At 56.3% G+C, this 11,242-nt stretch overlaps 3 protein-coding genes across 6 annotated transcripts; 2 read left to right on the plus strand and 1 right to left on the minus strand.

Annotated features, from left to right (window-relative positions):
- The first annotated feature begins 863 nt into the window (after positions 1 to 863).
- On the plus strand, positions 864 to 2,431 carry LOC137775458 (putative solute carrier family 26 member 10P). Its single transcript, XM_068561358.1, has 3 exons — positions 864 to 1,085; positions 2,056 to 2,133; positions 2,223 to 2,431. The coding sequence occupies exons 1-3, from the start codon at positions 933 to 935 to the stop codon at positions 2,385 to 2,387; spliced, it is 396 nt and encodes a 131-aa protein (XP_068417459.1). The 5' UTR covers positions 864 to 932; the 3' UTR covers positions 2,388 to 2,431.
- A 307-nt stretch (positions 2,432 to 2,738) lies between these two features.
- Positions 2,739 to 4,301, plus strand: LOC137775817 (solute carrier family 26 member 10-like). Its single transcript, XM_068561958.1, has 8 exons — positions 2,739 to 2,789; positions 2,874 to 3,017; positions 3,090 to 3,206; positions 3,347 to 3,380; positions 3,460 to 3,542; positions 3,646 to 3,700; positions 3,817 to 3,923; positions 4,235 to 4,301. Exons 1-8 carry the CDS (start codon positions 2,739 to 2,741, stop codon positions 4,271 to 4,273), a joined length of 630 nt encoding a protein of 209 aa, XP_068418059.1. The 3' UTR covers positions 4,274 to 4,301.
- Positions 4,302 to 4,614: 313 nt separating this feature from the next.
- B4GALNT1 (beta-1,4-N-acetyl-galactosaminyltransferase 1) lies at positions 4,615 to 10,369 on the minus strand. Of its 4 annotated transcripts, none has more exons than XM_068560776.1 (10): positions 10,137 to 10,369; positions 9,434 to 9,598; positions 9,191 to 9,297; positions 8,687 to 8,727; positions 8,359 to 8,539; positions 7,251 to 7,358; positions 6,920 to 7,110; positions 6,307 to 6,447; positions 5,815 to 6,055; positions 4,615 to 5,185 (listed from the first exon to the last, which is right to left on the minus strand). In XM_068560776.1, exons 1-10 carry the CDS (start codon positions 10,352 to 10,354, stop codon positions 4,968 to 4,970), a joined length of 1,611 nt encoding a protein of 536 aa, XP_068416877.1. In that variant the 5' UTR covers positions 10,355 to 10,369; the 3' UTR covers positions 4,615 to 4,967. The 4 variants fall into 4 exon arrangements, with proteins under 4 accessions (XP_068416877.1, XP_068416878.1, XP_068416880.1 ...); XM_068560777.1 differs by having other exon boundaries at positions 7,260 to 7,358; positions 10,137 to 10,354; XM_068560779.1 differs by lacking the exon at positions 9,434 to 9,598 and having other exon boundaries at positions 7,260 to 7,358.
- Positions 10,370 to 11,242: the final 873 nt, after the last annotated feature.

Below are 11,242 nucleotides of genomic sequence, written 5' to 3' on the forward strand. Positions count from 1 at the left end.
TTGCGGTGTCGCTCGCCACGGCACCTCCACTCCCGTCTCTCCCCTCACCGGTCCTGCACTGTAATTCACGGTTTATCCTCCTTCCCGCGTCCACCTACATTTCTCTCTCTCCCCAACTAAACGGGCTCTCCTCGTCTCCACAGATACCCCATATATCCCGTGATATAACCCAGCTTCCCTGCTTAGAATGGCTCGATTGTACCTCTTGATAGCCACCATCCCTCATAGCAGCCCCCTCTTACTTCCTCCCGTCCATCTCTCTCCATAGCTCCAGGCATACATCATTCTTCTTTCCCATCCCCACTTTCCTTCACTCTAAACCAGTTGTTAGGCACCCATCCCCAAAACATCCCAGCTACCCCAGTTGCTGGGCTCCTGCAACCACCTAATCCTGCGTTGCAATCCTCTCTCATATTGAGCTCCTTCTAGCGTCTGCCAGGGGCCTATCTCCTCCCATGCTCTAATTTGCTCTCTTTCCCAGGTGCTTCTGGCCTCCGTGCTCTGTTTCACCTCTTCCCTGGACACAAGATACAACGTCCAGATAGTTGGACTGCTGCCCGGAGGGTAAGAGAGAATGAAAAGGCACCAGTTTTCTTTTCTCACAACTCTCCCACCCAACACCTTCCCCTGTCCTGCCCTATGCTATTTCCTCTCTCTTGCTCGTATCCTTGTTATACCCAACCCATCCTCACCATGGATTCCTCTCTCTCTAGATTTCCCCAGCCTCTCCTCCCCAGCCTGGCTGAGCTGCCCAGGATTCTGGCCGACTCGTTGCCCATGGCACTGGTTACCTTCGCAGTGTCTGCCTCCCTGGCCTCCATCTATGCAGACAAGTACAGCTACACTATTGATTCTAACCAGGTGTGACTTTGAGTGAGGACCCCAACCTCATTCAGGAGACAACCTCCTAATGGGATTCCCCCCTCCCAGCCATGCCTTTGTCTCCTCTTCATCTCACTGCATCCCTCCAGGAGCTCTTTGCACATGGTGTCTCCAACCTCATCTCCTCCCTCTTCTCTTGCTTTCCCAACTCGGCCACATTGGCCACAACCAGCCTACTAGTGGATGCTGGTGGGAACACACAGGTAAGAGCACGTCCTTGGGTGAGGAGAAGGGGGGAGGGGCATCCAGGTTGGGTGGTGGTGGAACAAGTGGAAGATTGGCAGATCCCCAGTTGGCAGCTCTATAGAGAAGGATGGAATTCTCTGAGGGAAGGTGAGTGAGGAGATGGGATTACCTGGGTAGGAGGTATAGAAGAGAAGAAAGGTCCATTAAGACCTTTGTAGACTCTAAGCACTGAAAAAGTTTATGGTGCCCTATATGTAGTTCAAAATAAGAACAATACTAATCTGGAAAATAAATTTAAGAAACAAAATTCTGGTGTTTTTCCTTGTGAGGACATTTTCTTTTAAAAAGAAATATCACATTTCAAAGTCTCTCCCTTCTATTTTTGGTTTCCTGTACTTTGTTGGTGCCCTAAGCATGTGATTAGCCTGCTTTTAGGGTCATCCAACAGTGGCTTTTAAGATGAAGGTACGCTGGTGGGGGAGGGATAAATTGGGAGATTGGGATTGACATATACACACTACTATATATAAAATAGATAGCTAATAAGGACCTACTGTATAGCACAGGGGACTCTACTCAATACTCTGTAATGACTATGGGAAAAGAATCTAAAAAAGAATGGATATATGTATATGTATGACTGATTCACTTTGCTGTACAGCTGAAACTAACACAACATTGTAAATCAACTATGCTCCAATAAAGTTTCAAAAAAAGATGGAGGTAGGCTACAAAAATAGGGATGTTGAACTATATCTTGGGGCAGACGAGCAAATGACAGGCATTTAATTGGGGGAGGGGAAAGGTAGGTGTGAGCGGCAGAATATCAAGAAGGGGGTTGAGGGGTGAAGAATATCAGTGTGGAAGGGGATTTGGGAGGAGGGAGACTTCCAAGGAGGATGAGGCAGAGTAGGCAGGGAGACCAACTCTCACGTGGGGGTGGGTGAGGTTCCCTTCCTTCTTGCTTCCATCCCTCCTTCCCTCTAGCTGGCAGGCCTCTTCTCCTGTATGGTTGTCCTGTCTGTGCTGCTGTGGCTGGGGCCTTTCTTCTACTATCTGCCCAAGGTAAGCAGCAGAGGAGGTGGAGGGGTGGCTGGGAGGGGTGGCGACATCCCTGCACACTGGGGTGGTCAGCTTACCTCCTCTGCCCCAAGGCTGTCTTGGCCTGCATCAACATCTCCAGCATGCGCCAGATGTTCTTCCAGATGCGAGAACTTCCACAACTATGGCGCATCAGCCGCGTGGACTTTGTGAGAAATGGCAGCATTACCCTCGGACGCCCCCTCCCATTTACCAGCATCCCCAGCCTCTGCCCTTGATCAAAGCTAATTGTCCCAGTCCTAAGTTCTGCAACCCACCCACCCCCAACATGTATACCTCCTAATCCCTTTACTCAGAGACAAGGTGAAGGGTGGAACTTAAACCTCTTCAGACCTGAATATTTGTAACTCCCCAGATGGTTCAAGGTCTGGGGTCATTACACTTGGTGTGTATCCCCTATTAGGTCCATCCCACTCCTTCCTTCTGTCATTGTTTCTACTTTCTCCCGGGCCATCCCTCCCCATCACTTGCCCCGGCAGTCACTGCCCCTGGACCCCTTTCCCTGGCAGTGATGGCCTGGCATTTCTTTTGGTCATTTCGCTCCCATCCATGTCCTGCAGGCTGTGTGGATGGTCACATGGGTGGCTGTCGTGACCCTGAGTGTGGACCTGGGCCTGGCTGTAGGTGTGGTCTTCTCCATGATGACTGTGGTCTGCCGCACCCAGAGGTGGGAGTAGAGATGAGGGGAGTCAAGATGAGAGGAGGGAAGAGAAAAGAGTGCTTGGGGTGACTCTCCAGCCAGGTCAGGCTGGGAATCTGACTCCAGCTTCCTGCCCAGGGTACAGTGCCTGGCACTTGGACTGGCTGAGGGGACAGAGCTCTACAGGCCACTCAGAGAGAGTCACAAGGTGGGTGGGACACAGCCAAAGAAGGAAGGGAAGATTAGACTTGGATGTTTCACTGACCCTCTGACCCCTTAGCTCCTCCAGGTCCCAGGGCTCTGCATCCTGAGCTATCCAACACCGCTCTACTTTGGGACCCGTGGGCGGTTTCGCCGCATCCTGGAGTGGCATCTGGGGCTTGGAGAAGGAGGCAAGGTGAGGGACTTGGTCAAAGGGGAGTATGGCTTCTTTGGGGGTGGGAGGCAGGTGGGTGTTCTGAGGGGGGTCATTGTGCTCAAGGGGTGCATGTTCGTGCTTGTGTCTCAGAGATGGTGACTACCCTTTTCTACTCACAGGAGGCCCCAAAGACAGATGGCCCACCTGATGCAGGTGAGATGGGATGACAATGAGGGAGATTTGGGCACAACCCATGGAGGCATCTGGGTACTCCTGCCTTCTGCCATCCTAGTTGCTGAGCCTGTCAGAGTGGTAGTCCTAGACTGCAGTGGTGTCACCTTTGCAGATGCTGCAGGGGCCAGAGAAGTGGTTCAGGTGAGGGAGAGGGAAGGTTAAGGAGAAAGTCCCCTTGTCCCACGAATCCTCTCTGATATAGGATTTAACCCCGTGCTCTCCCCCCTCCCCCCACCCCACGTAGCTGGCCAGCCGATGCCGAGATGCTGGGATCCACCTTCTCCTGGCTCAGTGTAATGGTGAGATGTGGAGGATGGAGGGATCTGGAGACTGGGGAGTGACTGGATGCTTGGGGGGAAGGAAGAGGACACGGTGTAGACGTAGGACCTGAGAGCCTGACCCCTTCTCCACACAGCCTCAGTGCTGGGGACACTGACCCAGGCAGGACTCCTGGATAGAGTGACCCCAGAACAGCTGTTTGTGAGTGTCCAGGATGCAGCTGCATATGCCCTGGAGAGACTGGTGAGGCGGCAATAGCAACGGGAATGGAAGCCAGGAGGTGCTGGGCTATGGCGAAGGAGGTGTGAGTCAGTGACTGAAGATCCAGGCAGAGGGATTTGTGAAGGGGGCTGAAGAGGGAGATGAAGGAAAGGGGTGGGGATGAAGTGATTAGTCTATATAAGACTAAACCAGGGAGACTGGGCCCAGCTGTGGGTGAAGAACTGAGGAATTAAGCTTCCAAAGCAGGCAGTGTACCCCTGAGAGGACTGCCAAATTTGGGGTGAGGGAGGGGGGCACCTAATCTACTTCTGACATGTCGTTCCCTTTTCCAGGAGCTCACTGGTCCAAAGACTTGCACAGTGTGGGTCTGACCCGGTCACGTGGAGTGTGCAGGGTCCCAACAGCATGTGTGTGAGGAGGGCCAGGGTCCCTGAGCCCCCTTACTTAATGTAACTAATAAAATGAAGCTGAGAGCCTCTGGGGTTCATGAAGTGAGTCTGGGTGTCTGCACACAGACCCTTGGTGCCCCGTTCCTCCATGCGCACAGCATTGCAGAGACACAACTGAAAATGGCTTTCACCTGTATGTTCACTGGTCCCCACACCAGCTCCCGTCACCAGTTCTCTCCATGGGGTGGGGCTGCAGTCGCTGCACAGAGTCCTGGATCCAGGGATGCGAGGGAGGCGCAGCCCTGGGAATATATACTGGGGGCTTCCCCACCCCCTTGGTCCCCAGGAGATGAGAGGAGAGTGTTTCCGCTTTAGGTTTTTAGAGTCCCCATGGGCTCTTTGGCACTTGGAAAGCAACCCCCCACTTCCTGCCCTATGGGAAGGGGGTGGGGGGAGGACTTGGCACTGGCTGTGGGATGAGTTATGGCTCCATCATGCCCCTGGGCACTCGCAGAAAGGAGGAATGTCACCAGGACAAGCCCCTATTTGGGATCAAGTTCTGAAGGAGATTGGGGACAGTCAGTGGAGTGGTCACTGGCTGGTGGGTTTGCTAGATATTCCTGGCAGGGGCAAGGAGGTAGGCCCAGCCTGACAGTTGGAAGGCCCTGAGTGGCCGTCACTCTGAGGTCATGCACTGGAGCCGGTGTTTGAAGAAGAGCAGGCGGTGTTTGGCCACCTGACTTTCATCCAGTGATCCCGGGTAACGGTATCGAGCGTAAGTCTCTGCGCTAGCATCCCTTGATGTCCAAGGCAACTTCAACTTGGATGCATGATCCACAACAACGTCCGAGCAGGAGCCCACCCGAAGAGTACCAAGTCCATCCAGGAAGAATTCTGGGGGTGGAGGAAAGGCGAGTACACAATGAAGGGTCTTGAGGATACAGAGCCCCACCATTAAAGGAGAACTGAGATTTGGGATATGCTGGGTGCATATAGCAAAGACCCCATTTCTAAGGACCTTGGGCACGTAAATCAACCCTTTTGAGTCTTCGTTTTACTCTTGTATAAAATGGAGTCAATATCCTTACCTTGTGCTTTGAAAACTGATCCTCCGCCCCACCCACCGCCCCGCCCTGCCCCGCCCCCAACACACACACACGCAGAGGTTCAATAAATGCCGAATGGGCTGCTCCGAGGTGGTCTGAACCAGGGGATACGGCTGGGAGCGAGATAAAGGTGCAGGTGACAGTGGTGGGGAAGTTCAAGACGGACCCAGCGGTTGTACTGGCTGGGGAGGTTTAAATGATGTTCGGGGCTGGGAGGGTGGAAGCTCTCTCTCTTGCCCGGGCACAGGTCTCGGTAAATCTTCGTAGAACTGCTCTAGGGGCCCCAGTAGCAGCCGTGGGCTCCGCGGGGGTGGTCGGGGAGTAGTACCCAGGGCCCTTGGTGCCTTACTGCACCGAGCCCAGCCCAGCGCCCCGCGGGGTCCCTGCCGGGCCCGGCCAGGAGGGGGCGCCACTCACCCAGGTGCGCCACGCGGCTGAGGCGCGGGTCAAAGCCGACCTCGCGCACCTTGTCAGTGCGCGCCAGGAAGAAGTTGACCACGCCGTCGGTGACCACGCACCCTGGGAAGCCGACGAGCTCGTGGTGGAAGCCGCGCTTCTGCCGGAGGCAGTTCCCGCGGCCTGGCGCGCCGGGCTCCACGCTCAGCAGCTGCCGGTAGGTGGTGGCGAAGCCGGAGATCTCGCGCACCGCGCCCCCCACCTGCCGGGGCGGGAGGACGGCTGCAGGCGGGGCGCGGACCGGAAGGGGATCCTCTCCCCCCCGCAGGGCGGCTCTCCTGCCCCGTCCTTTCCCGCTTCTCCCCTGCAGGACCCAGATAGTGCCTCAGGCTCCGCTTCGTCGTCCCCTCCCGTCCCAGGGCTGGCTGCCCTCAGTCGGGTCTACCGGCCGGCCGCGGCCTCAGTCGGCCGAAGGCCCTCCTCCCATCCTACATCTCAAGGCCCCTCCCCTACCAGGTCCAGCGGCGTCCGCTCCAGCACGTCCACAAGCCTCTCCAGTCGTGTCCGCGCCGTGAAGACGAAGTCGTCGTCCACCCACAGCACGTACTTGGTGGTTACTTGGGATACGGCCAGGTTCCGGCCTGCGAACCAGCCCTGGGGAAGGGTAAGTACGGTTGGCGATGCTGTCGAGATAGCACGTAGCCCTCTGCCACCTTTCCTCCTCACTCCTGACCCCTCTCAACAGCCTATGCCCCCCTCCAAACTTTCGAGTGCTTACGAATGGCCGGGAGCTAGGTAAAAAATGCATTTCCCACTTGTGCGAGGCGCTGAGTCAGTGTTCTGGGGGAGGGTATTGGAATGCATTTAATTACTGAGTTCATTCATTCATCAACTATTTATTGAGTCCCCCAGTAGGTGCTAAGCACCATTCTAAGAATGCAGCGCTAATAAGACACACGATTCCTGCTCCCGCGGAGTTTACATTCCAGAAATCCTCATGGTTAACAGGCGCCTCAGTGATTCTGAGGCAGGTAATCCTGGAATCACTATTCTGGAGACTGCAGACTGAGGGTGCGCCCCCTCCCGGTGCCCTGTGGCGCACAGTTCAGCCTCGCTGGCCGCGCACCTTGCCAAAAGGCATGAGATAGTGCTCGATGTGGGGACCTCTAACACTCTCTGGCTTGTCGCTGTCGTCGGCGATTACCACTGTGACTGTCGGGTAGAAGCGGCGGATGCTGGCGATGAGTGCCCGTAGCCGATTGTAACGAAGGAAGGTCTTAGTGGCAATGGTGACCAGAGCGCTGATGTTGTACTGGGCTGGGAGAGAGGGGCAGGGTTAGGTGCAGAGGAGAGTAGGGAGTGAGGAGCAGGAAGACATCTCCCAGGAATGTCTCCCAACTTGTCGCCCTCTCCCAACTTGCTCCCCATCAGGGCTGGATCTATGTCCCTGAGCACACCAGTCTCACCTCCCAGGGGTGGAGACCCAGGTGGGTACAGCTGAGGGCTGGGTGGGTGTCTTATGCGTATGGTGAAGGCAACTTCGTGTCCCTCGGTGGAGAACCGGACTGGGAAGAAAGGACATGAGATGTGGCCCCTAGGGCTTGGACAACATTGTCTTTTCAGTAAATCAATATTTAAGCGCCTACTCTGTGTAGCACTTTTCTAGGCCCTGTTAGACAAGAATGCAAGGTTCTTATCCCCATGGAACTTACATTTTAATGGGTGGGAGAAAGATGATAAAAGAGTTCATTAGAAGCTAACTTTTATTGAGCATTTACTATGTGCCAGGCACTTTTAAAATTACCTTAAATATATGAACTCACTTAATCCTCACAGTAGCCCTATTAAGTAGATTCCTACTACAGAAAAAGAAGGCACAGAGAAGTTAACATGTCCATAATTACCCAACTATTAAGCAACAAAGCTGGGATAGGAACCTAGTCAGTCTGGTTCCAGGCTAAGTAAATAAGAAAATTCAGATACAGATAAGTATTGAATAGAAAATAAGACAAGTAATGTGATAGTGAAGAGGAGCCATTTGAGCTGACATCCAAATGATAGGAAGGAGCCAGCTATGCAAAAATCTGCGGGAAGAGCATTCTAGGCAGAGGGAACAGCAAGTGCAAAGGCTCCAGAGTGGGAGTAGGTTTGGTATAGAAGCTTTGGAGAGAAGCAGGAGGGCTGTGTTATGCCCCTTTTGCTAGAGGAGAAATGGGGGCTCTGGGAGATAAAGCCCTTTGCCCTCTAGTAAGTGGTGGGCTGGGAATAGATCTTGAGTCTTCTGGCTCCTGGGGCAGGTCACTTCCTGGGGCCCCCATGGTTGGCCTGAAGGGGGGACACACCCAAGGCTCGGGTTTCCCTCTGGCCTGCTCCAGCCCCAGATGAACAAAGGCCCCTTCTCTCCCTCCCTGGCCCTGCTGGCCCAGCTGAAATGCCCATTGTGTAGCTGGGCAGCGCTGGCCATCGCCCGAGTGTCTCCCACACCCTCTGCCACTTGCTCGCTCCTGCCTTTCTTGGTTCCCTGTGTTCACCCAGCCTGTTACTACCTCCACCTGGGCCTCGCACCTATGTCTGCTGTGTTTGCCTGGTAGCTTCGGCTGCTATAAGTGACCAGTTGCAGCTGCCGATTGAGTTGGTCCAGCCCTGGGCTGGCGAGGGTGAGATCTGGCTGCCCCTCTCCAGTGAGAGTCACTCCAGTCACTTCCCCTGCCACGTCCCAGGTGCCCAAGGAGGCAGTCAGGTTCACCTGGGAGAGGGGATTGGAGAGTGCAGGGTGAGTCCCTAGACCCACCTCTTGCCTCCCTGGTTCCTCCATCCCTCCTTTGGCAGCCTTGTTGCCCTCCCGGCATCCTTAATGCCCACCTGGCCTCCTCGCCCTCCTGTTTCTTCTCACCTGGTATACCTCCTGACCAGAAGTGGCCTGCAGGCTCAGTCCTGGGAGGAAGGAGAGGGGATCAAAATCACAGACAATCTGGAATTCCTCATTTTCTCTCCCCTCTTTCACCACACACAGCACAGAGTTTCTCATGCATCCCTCTTGTTGAGGCCACAGCAGGGCACATTGCATGGCATAGCCCAGAGTAACTGATTTTTTACTCCTTCCCATCAAAGCAGTAGCTCTTCTGTGGCCTGCCCTACCTGTCCACCTAACTTCGGCCAGTCAGCAAGAATAGACCCTTCTCCCCAAACCTCTCCAGTCACTGTCTTCTACAATTCCTATCTTAGAGTCCCTTCTGTCCCCATCTCCCACCTCATGAGCCCTCCCTGACCTCAAGTCTCCCTTTCATCAGAAGTCCCCCACCTCCCATTCCAATCTTCCCTCATTCTTCCTCACCCAACCTGGGCTCTGCCAGACCCCACTGTGGCTTAGGTCATCCCCTAGGACCGTTCTCCCCACCTGGCACCAAGATGCTCCTGAGGGGCTGGACCTCCACACCCTGCAGGGGGTACTGTAGTGGGGAGTTGGCAGGGGCTATGAGCAGCTGGTCAGCAGCAGACTGGCTCCTGGCAGTGAAGGAGGGGGAGGACAGAGGAGCAGTCAGGGGGAGACGGGCTCTCCCTCCTGCCACACCCACCCTCCAGGCTTCCCACTGCTCTCCCCCTACAGAGTCATGCCCTCCCTTCCCACTGGTACCGGTACCTTGAAAGGAAGGCCTGGAACTCCTGCTCCCTCAAGGCAGACGCAGCCCTCAGCTCCTCAGAGTCAAAGGCCTTGGTGAAGTCAATGGCTTGGACCTGCCTCTGGAAGGGGAGGTGAAGGCTCCCCCCACTGGATTCACAACTGCAATTGTTTGTGGACAGCAGCCTGGAGCCGGGAGGAAGGGTCCTCAGAGCCCAGCCATGCAGCTCACTCATCCCACAGAACATTTACACAGGACCCACATCTTGGCCTTTCAACCCTGTCCATCCAAAATCTGTCCCCTTAAACACTGCTCTTCAAATAGTCCCCAGGAGGAGGAACCACCAAAGGGATGACCCATCCCCTAAATCTGGATTTTACAGAGGTGTAGAATAGGGCCAATTGCTAGGTGTTCTGAGTTGCCTACACGCCATTAGGACCCCACCTGGACTGTCCTTTCACAGGGAATCACCAGGACTCAGAAAGTCAGGGCCCTCCCCTGACTGCACACCCTCCCTTCCCCATACCATGACAAGGTTCTTGGAGGACAGATTTGTCCCCCCAGCCAGCACAAGACTCAGTAGCCCCCTCCACCTCCCACTTCACCCCTCCGCAACCAGTCGGGGGGAACCCAGGCATCAGAGCTCAGCAGTGGAGGAAACAAAAGCTTCCCACGCCGCCCCCCAGCGAGTGCCATGCCGGTACCACGACTCCTTGCACTCACCCCACCACTTGCTCCTTGATCCTGACTGGGATGTGTGCGTACCGGGGCTCGGGGGCAAGACCTGGCAATTCTGGCCTGGGGTTGCCCTGCAGGGGCGTCCACAGCGCAAGAGGTGCCTGGAGGCCCGGTGCGACCCGGGTGCTCGCGTACAGGAGCCCCAGCGAGGCGCAGGCCAGCAGCAGGACCAGCACACAGAGGGCCCGGCGGCCCAGCCGCATCCTGGGTGGGCGGTAGGGGTGGGAGAGTGAGAAAGGTGGGCAGCGAAGGCGTGGGTTGGGGCCCCCGCGCTTCCAGAGGCTCCTGCCGGCCACCCGGGGCTCTCCACATCTCGCGCGCCAGGATTTGCAAAGCGAATCGGTACCCCTGTCCCCCTCCCCTCACTCCCCGGGCCTCGGGTCTCCCGGCCTCCTTTCTTTCCCTCTCCCGCATCTCGCTTTCCTCTCACGCCCGAGGCCGGGCATCTTGAAGCAAGAGACCGTTGGAGGTAGTGGTTTCGATGCGGCGGCTCATAAGTAGAAGAGCACCATTTTATTAGAATAGCTGATGTTCCCGAGCCCGCCACCTCCCCTGGCCCGCGCATCCCCCAACCCCTCAGTCCGAGCATCACCTGGCCCCGGCTGGGCTGCAGAGGGCAGCGCCACACCTTGCCTGTCATGAAAAATGCAGAATCACGCCCGCGCTACTGGGTGGCCCCGGCGGAGGTGACCCCGTGAGTGGCCTCGAGAAGCCGTGCGGGGGGGACAAGGTGGACCGGCGTGCGCGCCTGCTCCCGCCTCCAGCTCGGCCCCTTATCCCGCCCGGGCACTGACCTGTCTAACGCTCTGAGGCCGCCGCAAGATTTCGGTCCGGGCTGCGCCAGGCTCTCAGCTCCGGCCTGGGGGTCCTCATGGGGCTGGAGGCGGCCTGATGGGGGAGTCGGGTGTGAGGCTGAGAGTGAGGGGAACCTCCTGCCTCCCGAGCGCGCCCGACCCCTCCCGCCTTCGGACTCTCCGGGCTTTGTAGACCAAGGCGCTGGGGTGGTTCTGGGCGTTTCCTGCGGGGGTGGGGATCGGAGTCGAGAAACCGCCGCACCCCAGTCCCAGAAACAAATCCGGGGCTCCCCGGTA

Source organism: Eschrichtius robustus, chromosome 13 (assembly GCF_028021215.1).
Source record: "Eschrichtius robustus isolate mEscRob2 chromosome 13, mEscRob2.pri, whole genome shotgun sequence".
NCBI classification, from domain to species: domain Eukaryota; kingdom Metazoa; phylum Chordata; class Mammalia; order Artiodactyla; family Eschrichtiidae; genus Eschrichtius; species Eschrichtius robustus.